Source organism: Acomys minous (assembly GCF_964271855.1).
Source record: "Acomys minous genome assembly, chromosome: 3".
NCBI classification, from domain to species: domain Eukaryota; kingdom Metazoa; phylum Chordata; class Mammalia; order Rodentia; family Muridae; genus Acomys; species Acomys minous.
In genome coordinates, this window is record NC_140485.1 from 110,374,020 (window position 1) to 110,396,528 (window position 22,509).

Below are 22,509 nucleotides of genomic sequence, written 5' to 3' on the forward strand. Positions count from 1 at the left end.
AGCCATTTCCCCTGCATTTTCTGGCCAAGAAATTGTGTTAGTCTATCCTTTAATGTAGAAAGTATTCAAGGGACTCCCCACAAAAGAATGAATGGCCTAGTGCAAATGCTCTGTAAGCAACTGCTATGTTGCTTATAAAGTGGATGCGATGGAATAAGTATTGAAAACAAGGTGATTGCCAAGTGTCGAAGGTGTAAGGCAGGAGAAAGGACTTCAAAAAATAGCAAAGTGTGCTTGGTTTATTTTTGTGGGAATTGTCAAGCATACTCAGTATGATTCCTAGAGTATGGTGTTTTTTGACAACCACATGAATTCTGCATTTTTTTTCTCTAAAAAAATTTTGGGACCCTCCAGAGATAATTGGTAATAGTTCTACAGCCCATGCCTTTTATCCCACTAGTGAGGGGCAGAGGCAAGCAGAGCTCTATGAGTTTTAGGCCAGCATGGTATACGTAGGGGGTTCCAAGCCAGGAAGGCACTGTCTAAAGAAGTGGCATCGTGTGGGAAGTGGCATGTTTTCCAGGAGGGAAAGAGAAGGCTGGCAGGCAAAGAGCAGGGTACGTGGAGGTGCACACATATGGATGTGCGCAGGCTTTTGTATGTAACACTGACATTGAGGGATGCTTTGTTTTCTCTGAGACAAGTGTATCTTTTGGGTCAGCCCTTTCCTACTGTCTACTAAATAATTCTTTTTTATTTTATTTAGTTTATACCCAAAATATACTAGGAAGGCATAATGAAAACATCATTAAAGACCTAAATCTTCAGGATTCATCCTGAGAATATTGAAGGCTCTGGGGAAATCTCTTCCAGTGTCCTCACCGTGTGCTTGACAAGTTCTTCCAGAAGTAATTATTGTGTGATTCTTCAAAAGGAATCCACTTTCTTGATAAATCATTGTTTGCTTTCAATCTCCCTAAATATAAGACTCGTTGAAAACAAAAACAAAACCAAAAACCATCAAAGATTCATGAAACAATCCCAGGATCTGTTTGTAACTTTTCAGGTATACAATGCACGTGTAACAGTTCCTTGCTTATTCTCCTACATTTGAAAATTTCCCGCTAGGTTGGGGCGTGAGTTTACAAGGCCACCTATTTGTTTTAACTAGTCTGTTTGCTATTGGTTGGTAAGGATCCTTCAGTCAGAGCTTACGTGCTTATGCTACACCTACGAATTCTGAAAGATCAGTTTCCTGGGAGCTTTGACTGGTGGGCCACATACATTCACAACTAATTGTAGAGAAGTAGAGTGCCAAGTTTACCCTTTGGAAAGTTGCTGCGGCCTCCGTGGGGGAGGTCTTTATCTGGACTCCTAAAAGGTAGCAGGAATCCAGTGCTCGGTTTTAAATTGCCTCATGCTCTAAGTGTCAGGTCTGTGGGTCAACATTACATTGTATTCTCACTGCACAGTAGTGACCTCTGAGACACCTTTGTCTTCTGCTGTGTGTTCTACTTACTAAAATTCTCCTTCTGGTTTCAGATTTTTCTCTAGAACTTTGGGGATTTTTTTTTATGTTATATACATTACTTCCCAATGAGACATTAATGATTAGAAAAGAGGTTGTATTCCTCAGTGTATAATTTTGGCTCTAATCTGCTGAAGTTTTTGGTTCAAGAAATTCCATGGTTTTGTTAATTTGAAGTCATAAACTTAAGGAGTCTTCGTAGTTTATTTAACTCCATTAAAGACAAAATGAAAAGTTAAGAAAAACTATAGTGAATACACAATGTCGTTAAGTGAATAGACAGCTAATGGCTTAAAAGGGCAAGGTATTGGGGCTGGCCTTTTATTTCAGTATTTCAGTAGGGGTGGAGACAAAAGGTTCTCTGGGGACTTAGGACCTTGGCCTACCCCAACACTGGCTATCAGCATTTTCCAAGTAAACACAAATCCCTAAAAGGAGCCTTCTGGTGGTGCTCCCCTCTGAACTCAGCTGACTGTCTGTGGATGAATGTCTGTGACTTCTAGATTAAGCCACTTCCTGCATGTCCTCCCTCTTTGTTTTAGGTCCTGTAACATCTTTAACTCTGGGAGAAATAAAGGATTAAAAAAAAACAAAAAACAAAAAAACCTGCCATGCTAACATGTCAAGCTTTAAACTAGTGATTCTCAACCTGCTGGGTTGTGACACATTTTAGGTTAACCAAGGCCATCGGAAGACAGATATTCACATTACATTCACCACAGTAACAAAAGTACAGTTATGGAGTTGTAAAATAATTTTGAGACCCACTGCGTTAACCTACTGCGTAAAAATCACCGTGCATAAAAACAATACTGAGAAATGACAGGACCGTTAAAATGAAGTTGCACTTCCCTTTGATTCACAGTGGAAGAACATTAAAAGAAACATGTGGGTGGCTTTCTTAGGAAGATCGGCATAGGTCCTGGGTTTTTTTTTTACCAGAGCACTCTTAAGAATCACCTGTCTGTGTGTCTGATGTCACTGGCGGAGAAAAGAAAATGACTGAAAACATAGACAATACTTATTAAATATGTATGGTCATAATACAGTTTATTCTTTTTGTGCTGCAAGGAAATAGGAAGAGTTAAAAGTGTAGCTTAGTGGCAGGGCATTTTACCAGCATGCGTGTGGTTCTCTGGGTCTGACACTCCGCAGTGAAAAATTAAAAAAAAAAAAAAAATCTAAGAGTTTCATAAAGAATAGCTAGAGATTTTCATTCTCTAAATATTGGATCCCTGGTATATGACTTAATTTACTTCAATGTTCATCTTTGTAGGCGGTCAGGGCTGTAAAACATTACTATTTCCCTAAGCCAACTTCTTGGTGCAGGCCAGTTACTGAGTCATAGAGGTTGCTATTTAACCAGGGTCACCAGACTCTCAGCAGTCATGAGAGCTCTGCTTTCACTTCAACAGAGTGATGTCAGCCCAAGCGTTTCTCTTCCTGCAAGACCTAACCAAAGGCTTATATGAAACTTGCTCCAGAAGCCAGTCTCTTACTCAGTCACTGGCGTTCACTGCATCATGGTCTTGCCCCATGATGCCCAGGCATCCCTTTTATTGTCATATGATAAAAAACCACCAGCTCCCCCTCTAGAACGAAGCACAGATCACCAGCCTACATTCTAAAGTCGTTCTTATGCAAATTTCATTAAAAAGTAACAGAAAACAGATCAAAGTGCCTTTAGGGATTTGCTGGTTCATAGAAAGCTAAAGTCCAGCCAGGCGTGGTGGCGCACACCTTTAATCCCAGCACTTGGGAGGCAGAGGCATGAGGCAGTGAGTTTGAGGCCAGCTGGTCTACAAAGAGAGTTCAGAATAGCCAGGGCTACACAGAGAAACCCTGTCTTGAAAAGCAAAAACGAGACAAAACAAAACAAAAAAAGTTAAAGTTCAGGACTAAATTTATCTGTAGATGTTTTTGCGTCGGAAGTGCAGTGTCATGTGACTTGGTGTGTTTGTGTGGAAGCCCTGTCATTCTTTGGGCTTTTTCTACTCTTGGTAAATGCTGCTGACTCAGAACGCCCCGTTGTGCAACAGCAGGCACACTGCTAGTGTGTTTACCTGCGAGTCACTTAGATCCAAGTGTCCCGTGATTGGATGAGCTCCAAGTGCCTTCTTGGATCGAACCTTGCAACCCTGATGCCAGGGAAACCAGGCTCTGCGCATTGACTGGGCTCAGTTATGCCAAGCGTTTGTTTCATTTCTGGACCCTGGGAGAGAACCCCCACCCCAAACTACCACTAAGTGAAAGGTGTATTTATTGGTATTTGAGCTGTGACACAAAAGCAAAACAAAACAAAACAAAACAAAAAACAAAGAGAAATAGAGTATTAGTGGGGGACACTGGACTGGGCTTGGGATGGGAAGGGGGTTCACGGGAGATAAGGGGACGGGTACACGGGGACAGGAACAGTCTAGTACAACTTTCTGTAGTGTGTGAGGCACTGAACTAGGAGCTGTACTTAAAACTTTTCAAAGGCAGAATGACATAGACCAAGTTTTGATGGACTTACAGATATTTTAAGAACATTTTCACCAGGGCTACAAATTGAACCCAGAACATGACACATTTTAAGCACGCACATCCCACTCGGCCCTATCCGAAATCCCACTGGGGGGGCTTTGGAGGCTAAAAATACACTTATGAATTCAACTATTAAATACATAATTTCCTGAAATAATTTTATTGACTTTCCTAATTGAGATTCTGTGATTTAAAAATACTTCTTAGGAAAGGAAATGGAAGAGATAATTTAGTAATTATTATATCATTGTAAATTATTTAGCTCAATTACAGTTTTAAATATTATGACAGTTTTTACACAGAATTTGAAAAACTCAACTCATTGTTTAATGATAAGTTGCCCCTAAAAGAATATGTGAATGCAGAATTAATATTGATATAGATAGATTAACATATCGATACGTTAATGTATTGCTAGAGAATGCCTTTTGTTTTCAGAGTAATGATGACAAAATCATGGGTCATGTTAGTATGAGATACTCTTTTCAAGGGACTCTGTAGAAGAATGAGTGAAGAGTCTTTGAGGATGACAGGACAGTCTTTGGTCAATAGCAATGACATTTGCCTCCCATTTCACTTTTATTTGAATTATAGGTGATATATTCCTGCTAGATTCTCAGAAATAATCGAAGATGTATTTACTTTTTCCCAACTGATGAAGAATTGTGAACCACCCCAGCTTTTCACCCAGAAGGCTTTAAAGTTTCAACCCAAGTAACACCAGCAGAATCTTACCATGCTTTATTCAGAAGCGTAAGGTCTATAGAAAATTTGGAAGACGGTGACCCAGATCTTGTAAATGTTTGAGTTAACAGAGATTTACATGAGTCTGTTTATAAAAAATTGCCTTGTTATTTATCAACAGCTATTAAAAAAAAAAGTGGAGGGAGATAGCTGAAGAGTTGTGTGGTACAGCAATTGCCTGACACATGTGAGGCCTGGGTTTAATTTCCAACACCAAATAATACAACTAAGGGTCTCTTTGTAGGGGTATTCTTTTTTTTTTTTTTAGAGACACTCCTGGCCCAAACCCTCACCCCTCAGAGTTTATTATTATTTTTTTATTTTTTATTTATTTATTGTATATGAGTGCTTTTTCTGCAGGAGAGGGCATCAGATCACATTATAGATGGTTGTGAGCCACTATGTGGTTGCTGGGAATTGAACTCAGGACCTCTGGAAGAGCAGGCGGTGCTCTTAACCACTGAGCCATCTCTCCAGCCCCATAGAGGTATTCTTTAGGGACAGTGTTTGATTACTCAGTTTAATCACTCCCGTGATAAGGCTAATGTCATCTCTGTATGCAGTGCAGCAAGTAAATTACAAACAAGGGGTTCATGATAGGAAACTCTTGCTCTCCTCATCTTGGAGAAATGAGTGGGTGTCCAGGCATTAGGAAACTGTCCAATCTCAGGTGTCACTGCGTGCCCCTCAAAACACAACAAAACCCAAATCATAGGAACGTTCGAGTGTTTGAGGCTCTCAGGACCAGGAAGTGTGCAAAGGTCAGGCATTTGTTCCTATGGTTCCACAAGTGTTCTTTGTGGTTGGACAAGAGAAGCATGGTGTAGTTAGAGGAGGACCACAGATGGCCTGAACAAGACCAAAACCTGATTGGATGTGAAAGCAAGGACTAGATTTTCCTTTAAAAGTCTGTTTTGTGTTCACCCTTATATACTAGTGAATTGTCTTATCCCTGCATTCCATATGAATCTTAAAGGGAAAAAATAGGTTTTACAAGATTCTTTTCTCCAATTTGTGGTATTGGAGAATCACATATTCCCCCAATATATCAATTGGGGGAAAAACACACCTAAGACATTGAATGGACACCTTGGATATAAATTGAGGCCATTTGCCAAAACTAATTTCTAAAAACTTTAAACTTAACATTAGATGATTCTTTCTGAATTAAGTACAATGGTAAATTAATGAGGCCACCTGTAGCTTATGACATTGAAAGTCCATCATGGGTGAAGGAAAGATGGATGGCTCAGCGCTATCGTGCTTGGGTTGGGAAGACTCTCATCGGTAACCGCCACAGGACTCTACCGGAAGGTGGAAGGCTGGGCATGGAGATTGCCTGAAGCCAGTGGCCTAGTCACACAGCGGTGCAGGAGAGACCACATCAAACAGGGTGCAAGTCAAGCTCTAAGTCCTGAGGCTCCCCTCTGACATCCATAGTGGTACTGTGGCAGACACGTGTGCACTTGTCCTCACATCACACCCACATCCCTGCTAACACACACACGTACACATTTCAAAACGCACCTTATCGTGGAAAAAAAAAAAAGTATATGTGAGCCTAAAAAAATCATTCAAAAGTAGTATAAAACTGATAGGGCTTACTTTGTAAAGGAAGGGGAGAGTAAAACTTATAGCTACAGAAAATGTTAACTTTATTCCATTCGTGCTTGTTTGCTATGAGCGTGTCCTCTCTGCTGATGGTAAGTGCCATGCTTCAGCTACCAAGCTTGCAGAGGAGACTTTGTACTAACCTGGTTGTTTTCAGAACTGTAAGGTTTTAGCTTCCATTTTCACCCATGCTTTTGCAATCGAAGCAGTTAGCAGGAAGAGAAGTTGAAGGGTGGTCCTCAACCTTCCTACTACTGAGACCTTCAACACAATTCCTCATGTTGTGGTAATTTCCCCCCACCCACCCAAGGATAAGATTATTTTTGTTGCTACTTCATAACTGTAATTCTGCTACTGCTAGGATTTGTAATGTAAATATCTGGGGTTTTTTCCCCCTACTCTTAAGTGACTGCTGTGAAAGGGTTGTTCAACCCCCAAAGGGGTCATGACCCACAGGTTAGGAGAACCAGTGAGTTAAAAGCTGGGAATACAGCACCTTACATCATTATATTTTCAAGGTAGTTTATGTGTTAATAGTTTGGCTTTTACAGAAATGTACGCAAGGAAACAGTTTTCTCAAAAGAATTTTGTTACAAGTAAAATGTGTCATTAAACTATATTCCAGTGTTGTTTTCTATATTAACTCATTAAATATAATCAGAACATAACAATTGTAAATTTAAAAAAAAAACATCTGAAAGATGATGCCCCAACCACAATAAGATTTCTGTGTGCACTAAGGAACTCTATTAGGGAACAGAAAGAATGTAAGAGCTAGAAGACAGTTTGAGACAAGAGTTGTAAAATGCCATCTCTAGCCATTGTGTTAGATCACAGTCATGATCTAACAGTAGCTATGGATACTTGAACTGGGACTGTACAGGACTGGCCCTATCAACAGTCAGTGATGGATCTGGGAAGAGCTCATGGGGTGGGGAAAGACTTCTAGAACCCTGATGAGCCATTGTCTACTGACAGGTTCAGTGGGGAGGGGCAGTCATTGTCTGGGTAGCTACCCACTAATGAGCTCAGCAGGTGCCAAGGGGTAGTTCCAAGCCCGTGGGCACAATGGCCTTGGTTAAGATCTATGACACAAAACAGAAGGGAGCTATGGATGTGGGAAAGGGGCCTGTTGGGGTGGGGAGCTGTTGGCAAGGGTGGAAGGGTGACAGGTATCAGAGTGCATTATGTTCATGCACAAAATTGTCAAAGAACAGATTTAATAAAGTTGGGAGGGGTTTGTGTTTTTGAAGGAGAAGGTCTTCCTTGGCTTTGCTATAATTGAAACGTCAAGTAACCAGCATTGATCAGATGGAAATGTTTCAGTATGAAGGTGAGGTGTAACCCCTAGAAACTGTATATGTTAAAAATTTTTTCCCATAGCCCCACTTCCAAAAGGTATTTTTTCTTCTTTTTTTTTTTAAATTTATTTTTATTTATATTGGTGTCTGCCACGATGTATAGATGTGGGAGAGTGTCAGATCCCCAGTAACTAGAATTTCAGACAGCTGTGAACCGCCATGTGAGTGCTGGGATTTGAACTCCAGTCCTTTGGAAGAGCAGTCAGTGCTCTTAACCACTGAGCCATCTCTCCAGTCCCCCAAAAGGCAGTTTTAGAGGTACTGCAAACAGAAGGTCACACTTGTAATGTTCCTGCCGCAGCCTTGGGACATCAGAGCAGTCAGTCACCAGTCACAAACACTGTGCCTTTTCTTATGAAATCTGCTTCTGGCCAGTTGTTGCCACAGTGAACTTTGTCTTGTGGCCTCAACAGTACACGATGACAGTATAGAAGCTAAAGCAGTGAGGGGGTGCTCCTTACCTTCAGGACGGAAGCCGAGGTAGGGCTGGAGATGGAACCTGTTTGTGGTGCGTTTACAGAGAGTGCAGGAGGCCCTGGGTTCCTAACCCTACCGCTGGGAAGACAACCTGACACAAACAGTGCCCCAGGCTGTCACAAAATCACATGTCCTGAGAAAGTCAGGAGCGGTGGTTTACACCTGCAGTCCTCACTCTGGGAGAATGGAGGCAAGAATATAACCGGCAGTTCAAAACCAGCCTGGACAAACAAACAAACAAACAAACAAACAAAACAAATCTAAGGAGTATGGCACCCTTAGTATGACCCTCAAAAACATTCAGATCCTAATCTCTCAGACCAGGAATTTTTCCCTTAGGACTGAATTGAGGATCTAGCGATGGGGAGGATTTCTAGGTGGGTCCTGTGCGCAGTCACAAGTGCGCAGACGAGGAGGCAGAAGGAAACTAGACTACAGGAGGAAGGAAGCACAGCACAGAAGTGAGAGTCTTACGTTGCCGTCTCTGAAGGTGATGGAGAGGTTCTAAGAAATGCCAGGCTCCCCGAAGAAACAGGCAAGCGCAGAGACTGGGGGTGGGGAGGGTGTGGCCCTGCCTACTTCTTCATTTCAGTCTGGTCCCACTGATTTCAGATTTGTGATTTCCAGAACTGACAGAGAATATGTGTCCTTCTTTTTGTTTTTCCTCTGATTTGTTATTACATTTATGTGGCCTGTGTGTGTGTGTGTGTCTCTGTGTGTGTGTGTGTGTGTGTGTGTGTGTGTGTGTGTGTGTGTGTGTGCAGGTCAGAGGACAACTTGCAGGAGTCAGTTCTCTCCTTCTGTGTGGGTCCCAGGGGTTGAACTCTGGCCATCGGGTTTGGTGACAACTACCTTTACCTGCAGAGCCATCTTGCCAGCTCTACTGTGTTGTTTTAAACCACCAAGTTTGTTACCGTGGCAATATGGGATTAATACCGCTGGTCAGTGAGCCATACTAAAATTAGTAAGGCCATGGATAATATCGTTGTAAAGCAAGGGTGAATAAGCAACTTATAACTCTTAGCATTTCTGTTTTGCTGTGTTTATCAGCTTATTCTTGCTTGATAAGCAATAAGGTAAATATGTAATCACTATATTTATATATTGAATGATTATCTTTAATCTAAAGACTCAATTCATAATCATTCTCTCTGTCCCCCTCTTTCCATCTCTCCCTCCCAGAGCAAGCCCCCTTGTGTGTGGTTCCCAACTTCAGGTTAAAGCCGAGGATATGGCACTCGAAATGATGTAACTTAATTATTTGCTTCAGTTTTTGTGATGTGTTGATTGGCTTTAAGTGTACTTTTACCTTGCAGCAGGTTTACATAAATCTATCCCTATTGTATTCTGGGGGGCACCTGTATTACCACTCTCCTCACTCCAGGCTCCCCTAGAATTTTCCAGTCTGTGACCAAGCATCTAGACTTTCAGCAAATGGAGCCATGTTGCTCAGAGGGCCATTTAATACACACAGCAAATGCCTGTCTTGTTTTTGAATAGGAGGCAAACTTTTTGCCCAGTACCTGTTCACACTGCAGCCTTTTCATTGTAATGCTGGTAGCCGAAGGAGTCTTGTAAATGCCCCATGTCAGCCCACTCCAAGACTACTCTGACTGGGAAGTTTGGAGCCCGCTCTTTCTTTCTTTCTTTCTTTCTTTCTTTCTTTCTTTCTTTCCTTTCTTTCTATCTGTCTGTCTTTCTGCCTTTCTTGTTTGTTTTTAGAGGCAGGGTTCCTCTGTGTAGCCTTGGCTGTCCTGAACTTGCTTTGTAGACCAGGCTGGCCTCGAACTCACAGAGATCCTCCTGCTTCTGCCTCCTGAGTGCAGAGATTACAGGCGTGCGCCTTCTCCCAGCTGGAGCCATTTCTTATACATGGACTTTGTATTCGGAGGCACCTAAGGTCTGCTGGCCCACCACTGTCTTAGTGCCAGAAGAAACTCCTGGAAAATAGGCACTGCGTTCTTGTGGCTTGCCTTAGCATCAAACTTATTGGTCTTTATTAAAATGCAGTTTTCATTGAGGCCAAGGGAAGTTTTTGGGTATGAGTACTTATATGCAGAGATATTATAATTAAGGATCACTTTCTAACTCTCATGGTCTTTTGAATCCAGACTTATTTTTAATTTGTACCAGTGATTTCCTTTTTTAGGTACAGGAATCTCATGTTTATGATTAGACATAGTGAAGAAAAAGAATGCATATCTGAAGCTTGTGATACTCGAGTTGGATGCATCTATAGATTTTTCTCAGTGATTATTCATAATATTTGCTTTTATTTGGTCATAATTCCAAGACAGAATTTTCATAAATGAAGATTTATTTGAAAGATTTAGTTTACTTTTAATTGTGTGTGTGTGTGTGTTTTTTTTTTTTTGTGTGTGTGTGTGTACATGTACCTGAGTACAGTGTCATCAGAGACCAGAAGAAGACATAGGGTCCCCTAGAGTTGGAGTTACAAGTAGTCATGTGCTGCCCAAAATAGGTGTCAAACTTGGGTCTTTTGCACGGGAATGCATGCCATCAACTGCTGAGCTCTCTCTAGGCTGAAAGTGATTTTTAAGAAAGGACCCCCCCCCTTAAGTTTGATTTTAGTTGGCAAATATCACAATTGTGGATTTGTGGGAAATTGAACCTCTACTTATGAAACCATAAAATGAACTAGAGTGTAAAACGTGACGCTCTTTTAGAAGTAGCAAGTAGTCTATGTTAGGGGCTGTAACATTCTCAACAGAGTTAAAAACTTATACATAGTAAGAGAAAGAACAGGAACAAATATTAGAGCCTGTGACACCTGGCTGCTTTCTTCATGTACACGAGCATGTGTTAGTGCCTGTGACACGTGACTGCCTTCTTTATGTACATGAGCATGTACTAGGGCCTGTGACATGCTAAGTGCCTTCTTCATGGACATGAACATGTTTTAGTGCCTGTGACACGTAACTGCCTTCTTCATGTTATCTGGGCTGTATTTTCTATGTTTTCTCATTTGCTGGGGTCCTTAGAAATCTCCCAATAAGAATAACAGCAGCAGCATCACTTCATGTTTTCCTGTGAACCAAGTACAGCTGTGTTCAATCAATAACAAGCCTTTCCTCTACCATTTAGCCATCACAAAAACCATCCAAAGTTAATTTTTATGTCAAAGACAATGAACCCAAGGCCAAAGATGTGAGCCTAAGGAAGAGAGGAATATTGGAGCACAAAAGATTTTATGTAATTACTGGGCTCATCCCATTAATTTCTCAAGCGTAGATTTGGCACGAGTCAGGCTTAGACAACAGAAAAAAGCAACCTACATTCTGGAGGTCAGACGGTCTGGTGACAGGGTGTGGCCAAGGATCCAAGCAGATCTGCTGCCTCTGATACGCAGAGAGGAGGGGAACAGCGTGGTCTCTGTCCCTGAATTCACCGCAAAAGTTAAGGTCAGAAGAAAGAATATATCACTAGAGCAAGCCATGGCTAAATATTGCTGTATCTGCTGATATTTATTATGTTTCTATTGGTTTTTGTGATTAAAAAAGATGCTCCCTCTCTCCCCATTTTGAAAGAGTTCGGCCCCAAATTACATACTAATGGAAGTTCTGCTGCCCTCAGTGGCCAACTGCAATCCTGGGTCCACCAAACCTACCTGTGTGTGTTTACCTGTGTGTAGCTAGTCTGGGAGGATTTCATTGTATTTTTCATCTATTCCCACAAGATGATGTAATACTAGGATATGATTATGTACTATGTTTCCTGAACTAGTGTTATAAATGACAGCACTGTGTCTCTTATGTTAGAATTTATTTCCCTAGAAGTCAGTTTTAGGGAGAAGTTTTGTATTAAAAGGTCTGGCTATACAGCTGACCACACATGGTTGGTCATTTTTTGATGTTTTATGTTTTTCTTTCTAGAGCTATTAGCCTCAAATTGTAAAGCAGTGGGTGTTTTTGTTGTTGTTGTTGTTGTCTTGTTGTTATTGTTTCTGGTTTTTGAGAGAATTTATGAATAGATGATATAGCTTATTGCATTCTGGACTTTCTGGGAAGTCTGTAGTAGAAAGAAAATACAAACAGATGTGAATCTTAAGAAAGCAATAGAGAAGTATAAGACTTTTTAAGAAGATTCAGTATAGATTTAAAAATAATTTTCAATAAATCAGAATAGCTTTAGCTATTCTCTAATTTTCTCAAACAAGTATAACTGTTAAAGCCAGGAAAAACCTTAAAAAACAAACAAACCAAACAAAAAAACCAGTCCATTTTCTCTGTTTACTTTACCACAATTGATTCCAAAGGAAATCACAGAGCTGATTACTAAAAGAACCAAGACCGGACGCAAATCTGGATTCAAGGCAAATTTTGAGCCAGCTCTTCATCAAGCTTGCCAAGACTATGAAGCCACCCGTCTCGAAAGAGTTCATAGAATTCCCCAGCCCAGACCGCTGCTGTACTGTAACCAAAAGAGACACAGTGCTGTGTCAACATCCTTAGCAGGAGCAGCCTGCCAGCCTGGTGGCAGTGGGAGGTAGCCTTGACTTGGGAACTCATGCTCCACAGCGAAACTCTACCCTATGACCTTGGGAAATGGTCCCATCTTTTCTCATTTTTCCTTATCTATAAGACAAAGGTAAAATTGCCTGCCTCTTGCGTCTGTAAAACACACATAAGGAAGCCAGCCTTGTAACTCAGCCCCTTAGTGTCTGTTAGGAGAAAGATCTTCCAAGGTTTTCTTTTCTTGTTTTGAAGACATTTCTTTTTATTATGTTTATGAGTATTCCACCTACATGTATGCCTTTGTGCCACATGCATCCAGTACCTAAGGAGGCCAGAGAGGGTGTTGGATCCCTTGAAACTAGAGTCAGACTGTTATGGGCTGCCATGTGGGTGCAGGGAATACAACCCAGGTCCTCTGAAAGAGCAGTCAGCGTTCTTAACCACTGAGACATCTTTCTATCTCCCAAGGTTTTCTTTTCTATTTTTTTAGAGATGGGGATCTCTCTAGGTAGCCCTGGCTGTCCTGGAACTCTCTGTGTAGACTAGGCTGGCCTCAAACTCAGGGATTCACCTATCTCTGCCTCCTGGCGACTATTAAAAGTAAGTCTCTGCTCAGCACCCATTAGGAAAGACGCCCTTGCCCTCATGAAGCTCTCACTGCAAATGCCAAGGCGAGGTTTAGTTTGGTCGTGCTCTGCGGGGCTCTCTGCACAGATGGGGGTGGGGCAGGGCGTGAGGGGGGACTGTAGAGGCAGAGAGGAACTTTTTCAAAGCCCTGTATCATGAATGCCAGTGTCCCAAACTCATTTCCTATACTTAAGGAAGCTGCTTTCATTCAGGGTTGTTCTGCTGTCCCTGGCAAGGGCGGTAGGAGGTAGGGGGAGAAGGAAGGATGCTTATATCGCATGAGTGCCTTTTACTTTAATGTCAAAGTGTTACTGATCCCAAGTATGCAAGGCTTTCTGAATAGCAGCGTGGGGGGATGGAAAGCCCAGAGTATGGCCTGCTTTGCTTCAGGCTTTCCTACTAGCTCCTCCGTGAGTGCATGTAAATACTATTCTGATGTTTCTACAGGCTGGAGCGCAGTACAGTGCCACTTAGTAATAGAACTGTAATAGTTACGGGCAGAGTGGTGGGGGCGGAATCTGACATGCTCATCACGAGCAGGACAAGAGCAGAGGTAGGTTAGTTGGAGAGGTTTAGCGGCTAGGAGGGGCAGGGCTTAATACAGCAGTGGGAGGGAGTGATGAAGGCCACTGTTCTTATACTTGTGATTCGTTTTACAGAAAGTGTCCTCTAACCAAGTGAAAATTTGTTTTCTTCCCTTGTGCCTATAGCAATCAAATGCTAAATGCACTTCAGCACTTTTTAAGCTGCGGTCAAGCTCCATGAGGGACCCTGTCTCAAAAAATAAGATGGCCAGTTAACCAGGGATATACCTACTGTTGAAACTCTGGCCTTTACACACATGCATACATAAGTACATACACATATGCGAACACCCACACAGACACATATACATATAACACATACAACACATAGGCAAACACACATAGACACATACATATAACACACACATACACATGCACACACATATATCACTTACAACATATATGCAAACATCCACACAGACACATACCTATAACACTCTCTCTCTCTCTCTCTCTCTCTCTCTCTTTCTCTCTCCCCCCACCCCGCCCTGTGAAATAAAGGGAGTTCATTTTTCTACAAGACATTTGCTCCAGTTTATCTCTGTGCAGCTATTGCAAATCCCTATTGTGAGAATAAAGGTACTGTGATAGATGCTGACTCCAAAAACAAAGGAGAAAATGTAGAAAGCAGAGTCTGAGGGCATTAACTCTGCCCCATTCATCAGACTGCCAACCTGGGAAAAGGTGGCAAGCATCCATTTCCGTGTTTGGAAGGAAGGGCTTTCCTGTGCAGGCTCCAGGAGTTGCTCTGGTTTTCCACTGCAAGACCAGAATGTTCCAGTGAGTTATAAAGATAACATCCCCCCCCCCCAAAAAAAAAAGAAAAGAAAAAGAAAGATTGCTCTAGTGAAAACAAAAACTGATTTTAGAAATTCTAAAGCACTAAATTTCCACTTTATTTTATCCTAAACCAGTATTACTATTTCCTAGCATTTTTTCCCCTTCTGAAGTAACAACTGTTTGGCTATACCATTTTCAATAATATTCTGTAACGCAGCAGAGAAAATGAGTAAAAACAATATATTTCATTTTGTAATTTCCATGAGTAAAAATTAGTGTCTAATGAGATGTCCCTAAACACGGCTGCTGCTTATCAAAACACCCACCCCAGACCAGAGTGCGTTCAGTTATCACCGAGAGAGGGTGAAATGGGGACATCAAGTGGAAAAATTCAGAACGTGACAAAACAGCATATCTCAGGAGATAGATACAGAGCTAATTTTATGCACCTGCTATCTTCTAGAAAAACAAATCATTCTTGAATGATGTGAAAGGTTCGTTTCAAGCAAGTTTTGATGAGCTAATGCATAGAACAGGACCAGCCAGCACACCCACGGCCAGCATTTTTGAGAAGGAGGTCAGGTCTGCAGAGACCACTCCCTATAAAAAGACGCTGATCTCTCCATAGAGCCAGGTCACCATACAGTGAGCTTCGTATAATGATTTGATCAGGAAGTTGTTTTTTTTTTTAAATCAGAGGCATTATCAGACCTAGCTTCACAAAAAACCACCTATTCTTTTACCAGTAAAGTGGCTTAAAGCCTGACAGAAAATAAGAACGTACTCATTGAAAATATTCCCTTTTTGTAGTTGATTTGTAATCATGTGTGTGCATGGTTTCGGATGTGTGTGTGTGTGTGTGTGTGTGTGTGTGTGTGTGTGTGTGTCTCTGTGTGTGTGTGTGTGTTTATCTCAGCACACAAAGAGATGAGATACCTTGCAACTTTTCCTAGTATCCCAACTTTTAGACAGTTTACATGAGTAAATGAAAATCTTTGAAATGGACTCCCTGGTGCTTACTGAAAAAACAATAGCATATAGCATACTTGTCCCCTTCCCCTTTCAGCTCTAGGACTCCATCCTGTGCAGACCCGCGCATGCCCAGTGCATGCTGCCTCAGTCTCTGTGAGTCCATGTGTGCATCAATCCTGTTGATTTAGAAGGCCTAGTTTTCTTGGTGTCCTCCACCCCTTCTAGCTCCTATATGTTTTCTGTCTCCTTTTCTGATGAGGTTCTCTGAATGGAGGGGCTTGATGGCAGCATCTCCTTTAGGTCTCTCATTCTCTGCATAATGTGTGGCTATGAGTCTCTACATTTGTCTGTGGCAGAAGGAAGCTTCTCCAATGGATGGTGGCTGAGCAGGGCACCAGGATGTCATCAGGAGTCATTTTCTTGCTACATTTTTTTCCTTCTCTTTTTGTCTTCCTATCATGGGCCCCTGGGCTATCTAACCTCAGGTTCTTGGTGACCCAAGAAGTGTTGATATGGGTTCCATCTTGTGGAGTGGTTCTTAAGTCAAATCAGACATTGGTTGGTTACTCCCAGAGATTTGTGTCATTATTGCACTAGCGTATCCAGCAGGCAGGACAGCATTGTAGATCGAAGGGTTTCTAGCTGGGTTGGTGTTTTACCTTTCTCCTTTGGTGGCATGCAGAGTGCCTTCCTGTCTGGACCAGAGATGCTAATTCAAAGGGGGGGGGGGTAAAGGCTCTATGTGGGTACCAGTGTGACTTCTCTTTGTTCAATAAACTGTGTGGGTGGTGTCTTCAGCAATGGCAAGAGAACTGTGTAACAGAATGCAAGCTGTAAATCTGACATCTCTCTCTACCCAGGCAGGAGAACCCTAAATCTCCAAAATATTTACAGGTAAACAGAGTGCCCAGGTATACGAGGTCCCTAGGGGTCTTCTTTTGAAAGAGCATACGCTCCGTAGAGCACAGACTTTCTCAAGGACTCATTGACTAGAGGTGTCCAGCAGTTCACTGCAGAACTTCATCCTTGGAAAATATTTTCAGGATGATAAACTTCAGGTCAGACACCTTGGCCTTGGGAGTAAAGAACAAGAAGCATCAAATATGTTCACTAAGTTATCAGCAAATGCATATATTAGTAATCGCAATGATTAATGACTGTTCTGTACTGTTGCTAGGGGATTTCGGATCTCAAGAGAGGTTGCACTATAGAACTCTTACGGTGTATATAAAGACCAGAGTTTCACAGACCAGAGTTAGGCCTTCCAATTCTTGATGTTGCCTATAAGCCAGTATAAAACATGTTTCATACTCAGTTCGTATGTATAACTGAAAACCACAAACACTTTAAAAAACATACAATACCCCCCAAATGGGGCCTTATAGATGGCTTATTGTATCTTGATTTAAAAACGGTATGGTCCAGGTCATGGTGGTGCATGCTTTTAATCCCAGCACTTGGGAGGCAGAGGCAGGTGGATCTCTATGATTTCCCAGCCAGCCAGGTCTACAGAGTGAGTCTGAGGACAGCCAGGGCTACATAGAGAAACCCTGTCTCGAAAAACAAAAAACAAGTAAAAATTACTCAGCATTTCAGAGCCTATAGAAAACCATCATTTTTCTTAGGCCTAGAATGTATCCCATACTTATCTGAGACTTAGTATTATAGATGCAAAATTGAGCGAACACCCTTGGTCTTCATGGTAGACTATTTAAGTGGTTAGAAAAGAAAAATGAGACTATCTTCAAACTATTAACTATTCTTCCTCTCTCCTCCCCTTCCTCCTTCTTTTAAGTGAAAACAGAACTGGGGCTAAAACTCAGTGATTGATTGTTTGAGTATCATGTACAAACCCTGGGTTTAATCCCTAGTTCTAGCAAAAGAAAAGTGGAGGAAGACCGAGGCTCAGTGACACATGCCTATAAAACCCAGACCTCGGAAGTCTAGGACAGGATGATTGTAAGCTTGAAGCCTGTCTGTGTGCTGTGTGCTGAAAGTTGAGAGAAAGCAGGGGAGAAGAGGGAGAGGGAAAGGGAGTGAAGAAAGGGAAGAGAGAGAGAGAGAGAGACAGAGAGAGACAGAGAGAGACAGAGAGAGACAGAGAGCAGAGAAGAGACAGAATACCATAAAGCATTTTATCTTTCAGATAATTCCATTTCAGAGTCCCACAGTATAAATTTTGGACGTCGTGTAACAACTTCTTCAATGTTTTCCTTTTTTGTTTTTTCATTCATAGGCTGAAAAAGAAAAAACAAGCCAAGCAAAATGCAGAGATAGTCGCAGCTGCAGCCACGAGGAGTCATTCTGGGAAAGAAGATGCTAATTCAGCCATTTTGGAACAAGACAAGTCCAACATTGCAGTGGAGGGGGAATCTACCACTGATGAAAAGAAGAAGAGAAAAAACAACCAGTTGAAGGAGATCAGGCGCACGGAACTGAAGAGATACTATAGTGTTGGTGAGCACTGGTGACACTGCTGAAGTATCTTCTTTAAAATTCTGTCATAGGCTGAGCATGGTGGTGTACAACTACAATCCCAGCACTCAGGAGGTAGAGACCAGAGAAATGGGAATTCAAAGGCAGCTTGGGTTACACGAGACCCTGTCTCAAAACAGTAACAACAATAGCAACAACAAATTGTTGTGATGATTTTCTCCCTGCGGCCCCACACTCCCGAAATAATGGTTAATGAAAATCAAAATACAATTGCAAATACCTAGGCCATATAGCTGGCTGTTCTCTGGCTAGCTCATAACTTAAAATAACACATTTATACTAATCTATATTCTACCATGTGGCTGGTTACCTGGGCTCAGGTACTATGCATCTGTCTTCACATTCCCACTCCTGGCTCTATCCCAGACGGTTCTGCCTGCCAGATGTCCCACCTTCTATTCTACCTAACCTATAGGCCATAGGGTTTTTTTTTAATTGATACATCCATAAAATATACAAGATAGTCTCTCAACAACAAATTGTAACAATTTTTAACCTAGATCGTGTCATTACAAATTTGAGGCCAACCTGGTCTGCAAGGGGAAGCTCAGGCCAGTCTGGCCAACCATGGGTAGGTAAGTCCAACCCTATCTCAAAATAAACAAAACCTCTACCCTCAAAAATCAAAATCCATAATTGTTAAAAAAAAACTATGACTTAAGAGTCAACATGATAATAACAGTACCGACTTATAGAGCAACTACTTCATGTCCCTGGTTCTTATTGTGTGTGTTATTTGGTATAAAAGGATAGCCATGAAACAATGTGCTTTGCTCAGCCTTACATCTTTATCCTCTAGCTGTGTTGTCAGTCACATGCTGTGTGCTGATAAACCTTTTCCCTCTAGGAGAAATAGGCTTGCTTTTTTTTCTTGCTTTCTGTTGGTGTTCGTGTGTGTGTGTGTGTGTGTGTGTGTGTGTGTGTGTGTGTGTGTACTGGAGATGGAACTCAGGTCTTCAGACGTACGAGGCAAGCACTTTTCTGACTCAGGTACTTCCCTGTCCTGACAGAATCTCTTTAAATGTGCATTTGGTAGAAGACTGAATATAGAGATGAACTGAATACTCTGGTTTTACTTTTTTCCCCCATTTCCAGACAATTCTGCAGGATATTGGTAACAGTACAGTCATTGAGATGAAATTGGCATGTGGTTTTACTTGGTAGCATAAACTAAAGAAATTATCATTATGTCATCTCTCCAGAATAATAGTGAGGGCCACTGACTTGGAGATTTGGGGGCATTTCATCAGGAGACTCCAGTGCTGGCACCAAACCTCTGCGGGGAGGACTAAATCTCAGGCCTGCTGGCACCAAACCTCTGCGGGGAGGACTAAATCTCAGGCCTCCTTGGCTCTTACCACCTTGGCCATAGTTGACCAACACTCACTCACTCAGATTTGATTGGCCTCCGTCTGTCCGCTGTCTTCTAGAGTGGCATCCCAGCATGCAATCCTGAACCACCAGGGGGAGCATCATTCCCGTGCCAGGGCGCTGCTTCTTTCCTGGCTTCTATTCAGGATGTGGCAGGACAGTGTGAGGAAACTGTACAATGAGACAATCTTGTCTGCTAAAGATTTAGATTTGCCCCATAAAACTCAAAGAGAAGACTGGGAAGCACCATTATTTTGGGGACGATTCTGAATTGAGGAGGGCAGGCTGTGCTGGTCTGAGACAAGCCCTTTGGGAAACGAAGTTCTGAAGAGAGATTTTCGCTCACAGAAAAACAGCATATGCTGATTAGCGCAGTGTATGAGGAAGAAAAGGGGCGGTCAGCAAGTGACAAATTTGGAAGCTCAAGAATGAGGAAGGAAAGTGATGGGGCTTGCGTTTTTGAAGGGCTGAGTCAAAGATGCCTGTTAATTGCTCCTTTACAAATGTGACTTGAGTCTCTATGTAAAAGAAATGATCCAAGGGCCAGAGAGGCCAAACAAGCTAGTGGTGGTAAGTGACACCATGGACTCAGAAATGCAGGCTGGGGGAAAGGTAGAGGTGAGAGTTGCCTTGTCTGGGTACGGAAATTATAAGGTCTCTCTCTCTCTCTCTCTCTCTCTCTCTCTCTCTCTCTCTCTCTCTCTCTCTCTCTCTCTCTCTCTCTCTCTCCCACCCCTCCCCCCAAGACAGAGCCTCACTGTGTAGCCCTGGCTGTCCTGGGACACACTGTATAGACCAGGCTGGCCTCAGACTCAGCCCTGCCTCCCTCTGCCTCCTTGTGCCACCATGCCCTGACAGAGCTTGTTTACTTTACTTGTTGGATATTATGCATTGCAGAACTATTTCAAATACTAACATTCAGAAAATAACAGAACCTAATACCATGGTAACGCAAAAGCAAAGGCCTTGCAAAAAGAGCATTAATTATGCAACTACAAAGTTTATCAAAAGCAGTTAACTTTAGATGGTTGCCCATTCTGCGTATACAGTGTGATCTGCCTGAACTAAAGAAAGATATTTTGACAAATTTTTTTTCTTTTTCAATTAGATTTCTTTGTCTGTGGCTCACTGAAGCCTTGGACAATAAGTCATCACTCTCTCGGTGTCAGGAGATAGTAATGAGTATTATGGAGAAACTGAGTCACTAGGATTGCCTCACTATAACAACATGGTCCTGATGCTGTAAATGTTGTTTTGTTTTTGAGAAGGGAGTAGGGACAGAAGAACAATAAGACAGATTGTGTCAGAAAATTCGAGACCCGGTATCTAGCACAGCACGCAGAGTCAGTAAGTATCAGAATGCTTCTAGAACAAGTGGATTCAGCCGTTCTGTGCTTGCATCTGTATTTGCTAATTCACTCACTCCATTCAAATTGCACAGACTCTTAGTTTGTGTAAAGGGTGGAGAGAGGCCTCAGAGGTTAAGAACACTTACTGCCCTTACAGGGGACCCAGGTTCTGTTCACGGCTGTCTATAACTCCAGTGCCAGAGGATCCAGTACCCTGATTTGGCATGCGTGTGGTGCACAGACATGCATGCAGGCAACCCCCCCACATACGCACATGCACACACACACACACACACACACACACGCACAGGCACATGCACACACACACATATTTGTATACAAAATAAAATTCTTAGAAAATTGTTTCGTAGTTCTGTTTTTAACTTAATAGCCTTTTAAATTAGCTGTTACTGAGTTTTTAGAAAAATGTTTAAAGACAGAGCCTTATCTTGGATTGCTGGCTGACCTGAAACTCACTGTGTATGTAGATCAGGCATGACCGTGAATTCACCAAGATCCTCGGGCCTCTGCTTGGCCCCTCTGCTCCTGCCTTTGCCATGCTGAGACTAAAGACATGTGATGGGTGCAGCCACATCAAGCCAAGTTTTACAAAGTTCACTGGCTCACTTTTAAATCTCCCAAAAGATGATTAATTTACCAAGGCATCAAATTCTATTAGGTTGGCAATAAAGTATTTTTGCATTAAAATAATGCAACTTCTTTAATGTTAGGATGGTGCACATCTTGCCTTCTAAGTCACATGAGTAGAATGGGGATATTAGAAATATTAGAAATGCAGAGATTTCAGTGTAGGAACGTTCCAAAAAGGAAACATACCCACACAGGTGCAAGGATGAGAAGAGAGAGAAAAATTTTGTAAGTCAAGAAATAAGGCAGTTTGGAATAAGGTGTGTTATTAAAACAACATAGTATTTTGTTGTGAAGTGTTAATGCTAAGCATTCTGAATAGCAATACAGAAACTTTTTAAATATTTTTTTTCCAAGACAGGGTCTGTCTGTATAGCCCTGGGTGTCCTAGAGCTCCTTCTGTCCAAGCTGTCCTTGAACTCACAGAGATCCTCCTGCCTCTGCCTCCTGAGTGCTGGGATTAAAGGCATGTGCTACTGTCTCCTGGCTACTTCAGAGGAATTTTATCTGGAAAGCTGTTATAATGGACATGAAGGACTCAGTGCGAGTGCGGCGTTTTGTGATCACCAAAGCTAAAGACTTGCTTCTGGAAATTGTTTGCCATCTACAGCTCTCCTTTTTCCCTGGGTCCCTCCCCTTCCACCAGGCCCCTCCCCTTCCTCCTTCCTCTTTTCCTCTTCCTGCTCTCCTTCCTGCTACACTTCCTTTCTTGTATTGTTTTCTTCTGTCTTTTTTTCCAGAGAGGGCAGATCTGTCTTCCTGAATAGCGCCAGGCTGGCCTCGGATTCATAGTAACTCTGCTGAGCTGAGCTGAGCCTCCTGGTGCATGGTTGAATGTGCACATCTTTCCCACAGTTTCATTTAGTTTTACAATAACACATCTATGGCGCCTACGTTCACCACCGTTTTCCACCCTGCATTCAAAAGGAGATTAACGAGAAACGGTTCAAAAGCTGAGATTTTTCTGCTTTCTCTTGGCTGTAGTTTCTTTTTGTTTCTCATGAAAACATGAAAGTAACC

At 42.1% G+C, this 22,509-nt stretch overlaps 1 protein-coding gene across 7 annotated transcripts in view; it reads left to right on the plus strand.

Moving 5' to 3' along the window:
* Positions 1 to 22,509, plus strand: part of NCOA7 (nuclear receptor coactivator 7) — a 131,787-nt gene that overhangs the window by 44,719 nt on the left and 64,559 nt on the right. For 5 of the 7 annotated variants that reach the window (XM_084776999.1, XM_084777000.1, XM_084776996.1 and 2 more), the window contains exons 3-4: positions 17,862 to 18,082; positions 18,622 to 18,696. In XM_084776999.1, coding sequence (XP_084633125.1) covers positions 17,862 to 18,082; positions 18,622 to 18,696 — 296 coding nt within the window. The remainder of the gene's footprint in view (positions 1 to 17,861; positions 18,083 to 18,621; positions 18,697 to 22,509) is intronic. The other 2 variants (XM_084777001.1, XM_084777002.1) reach the window with 1 other exon arrangement.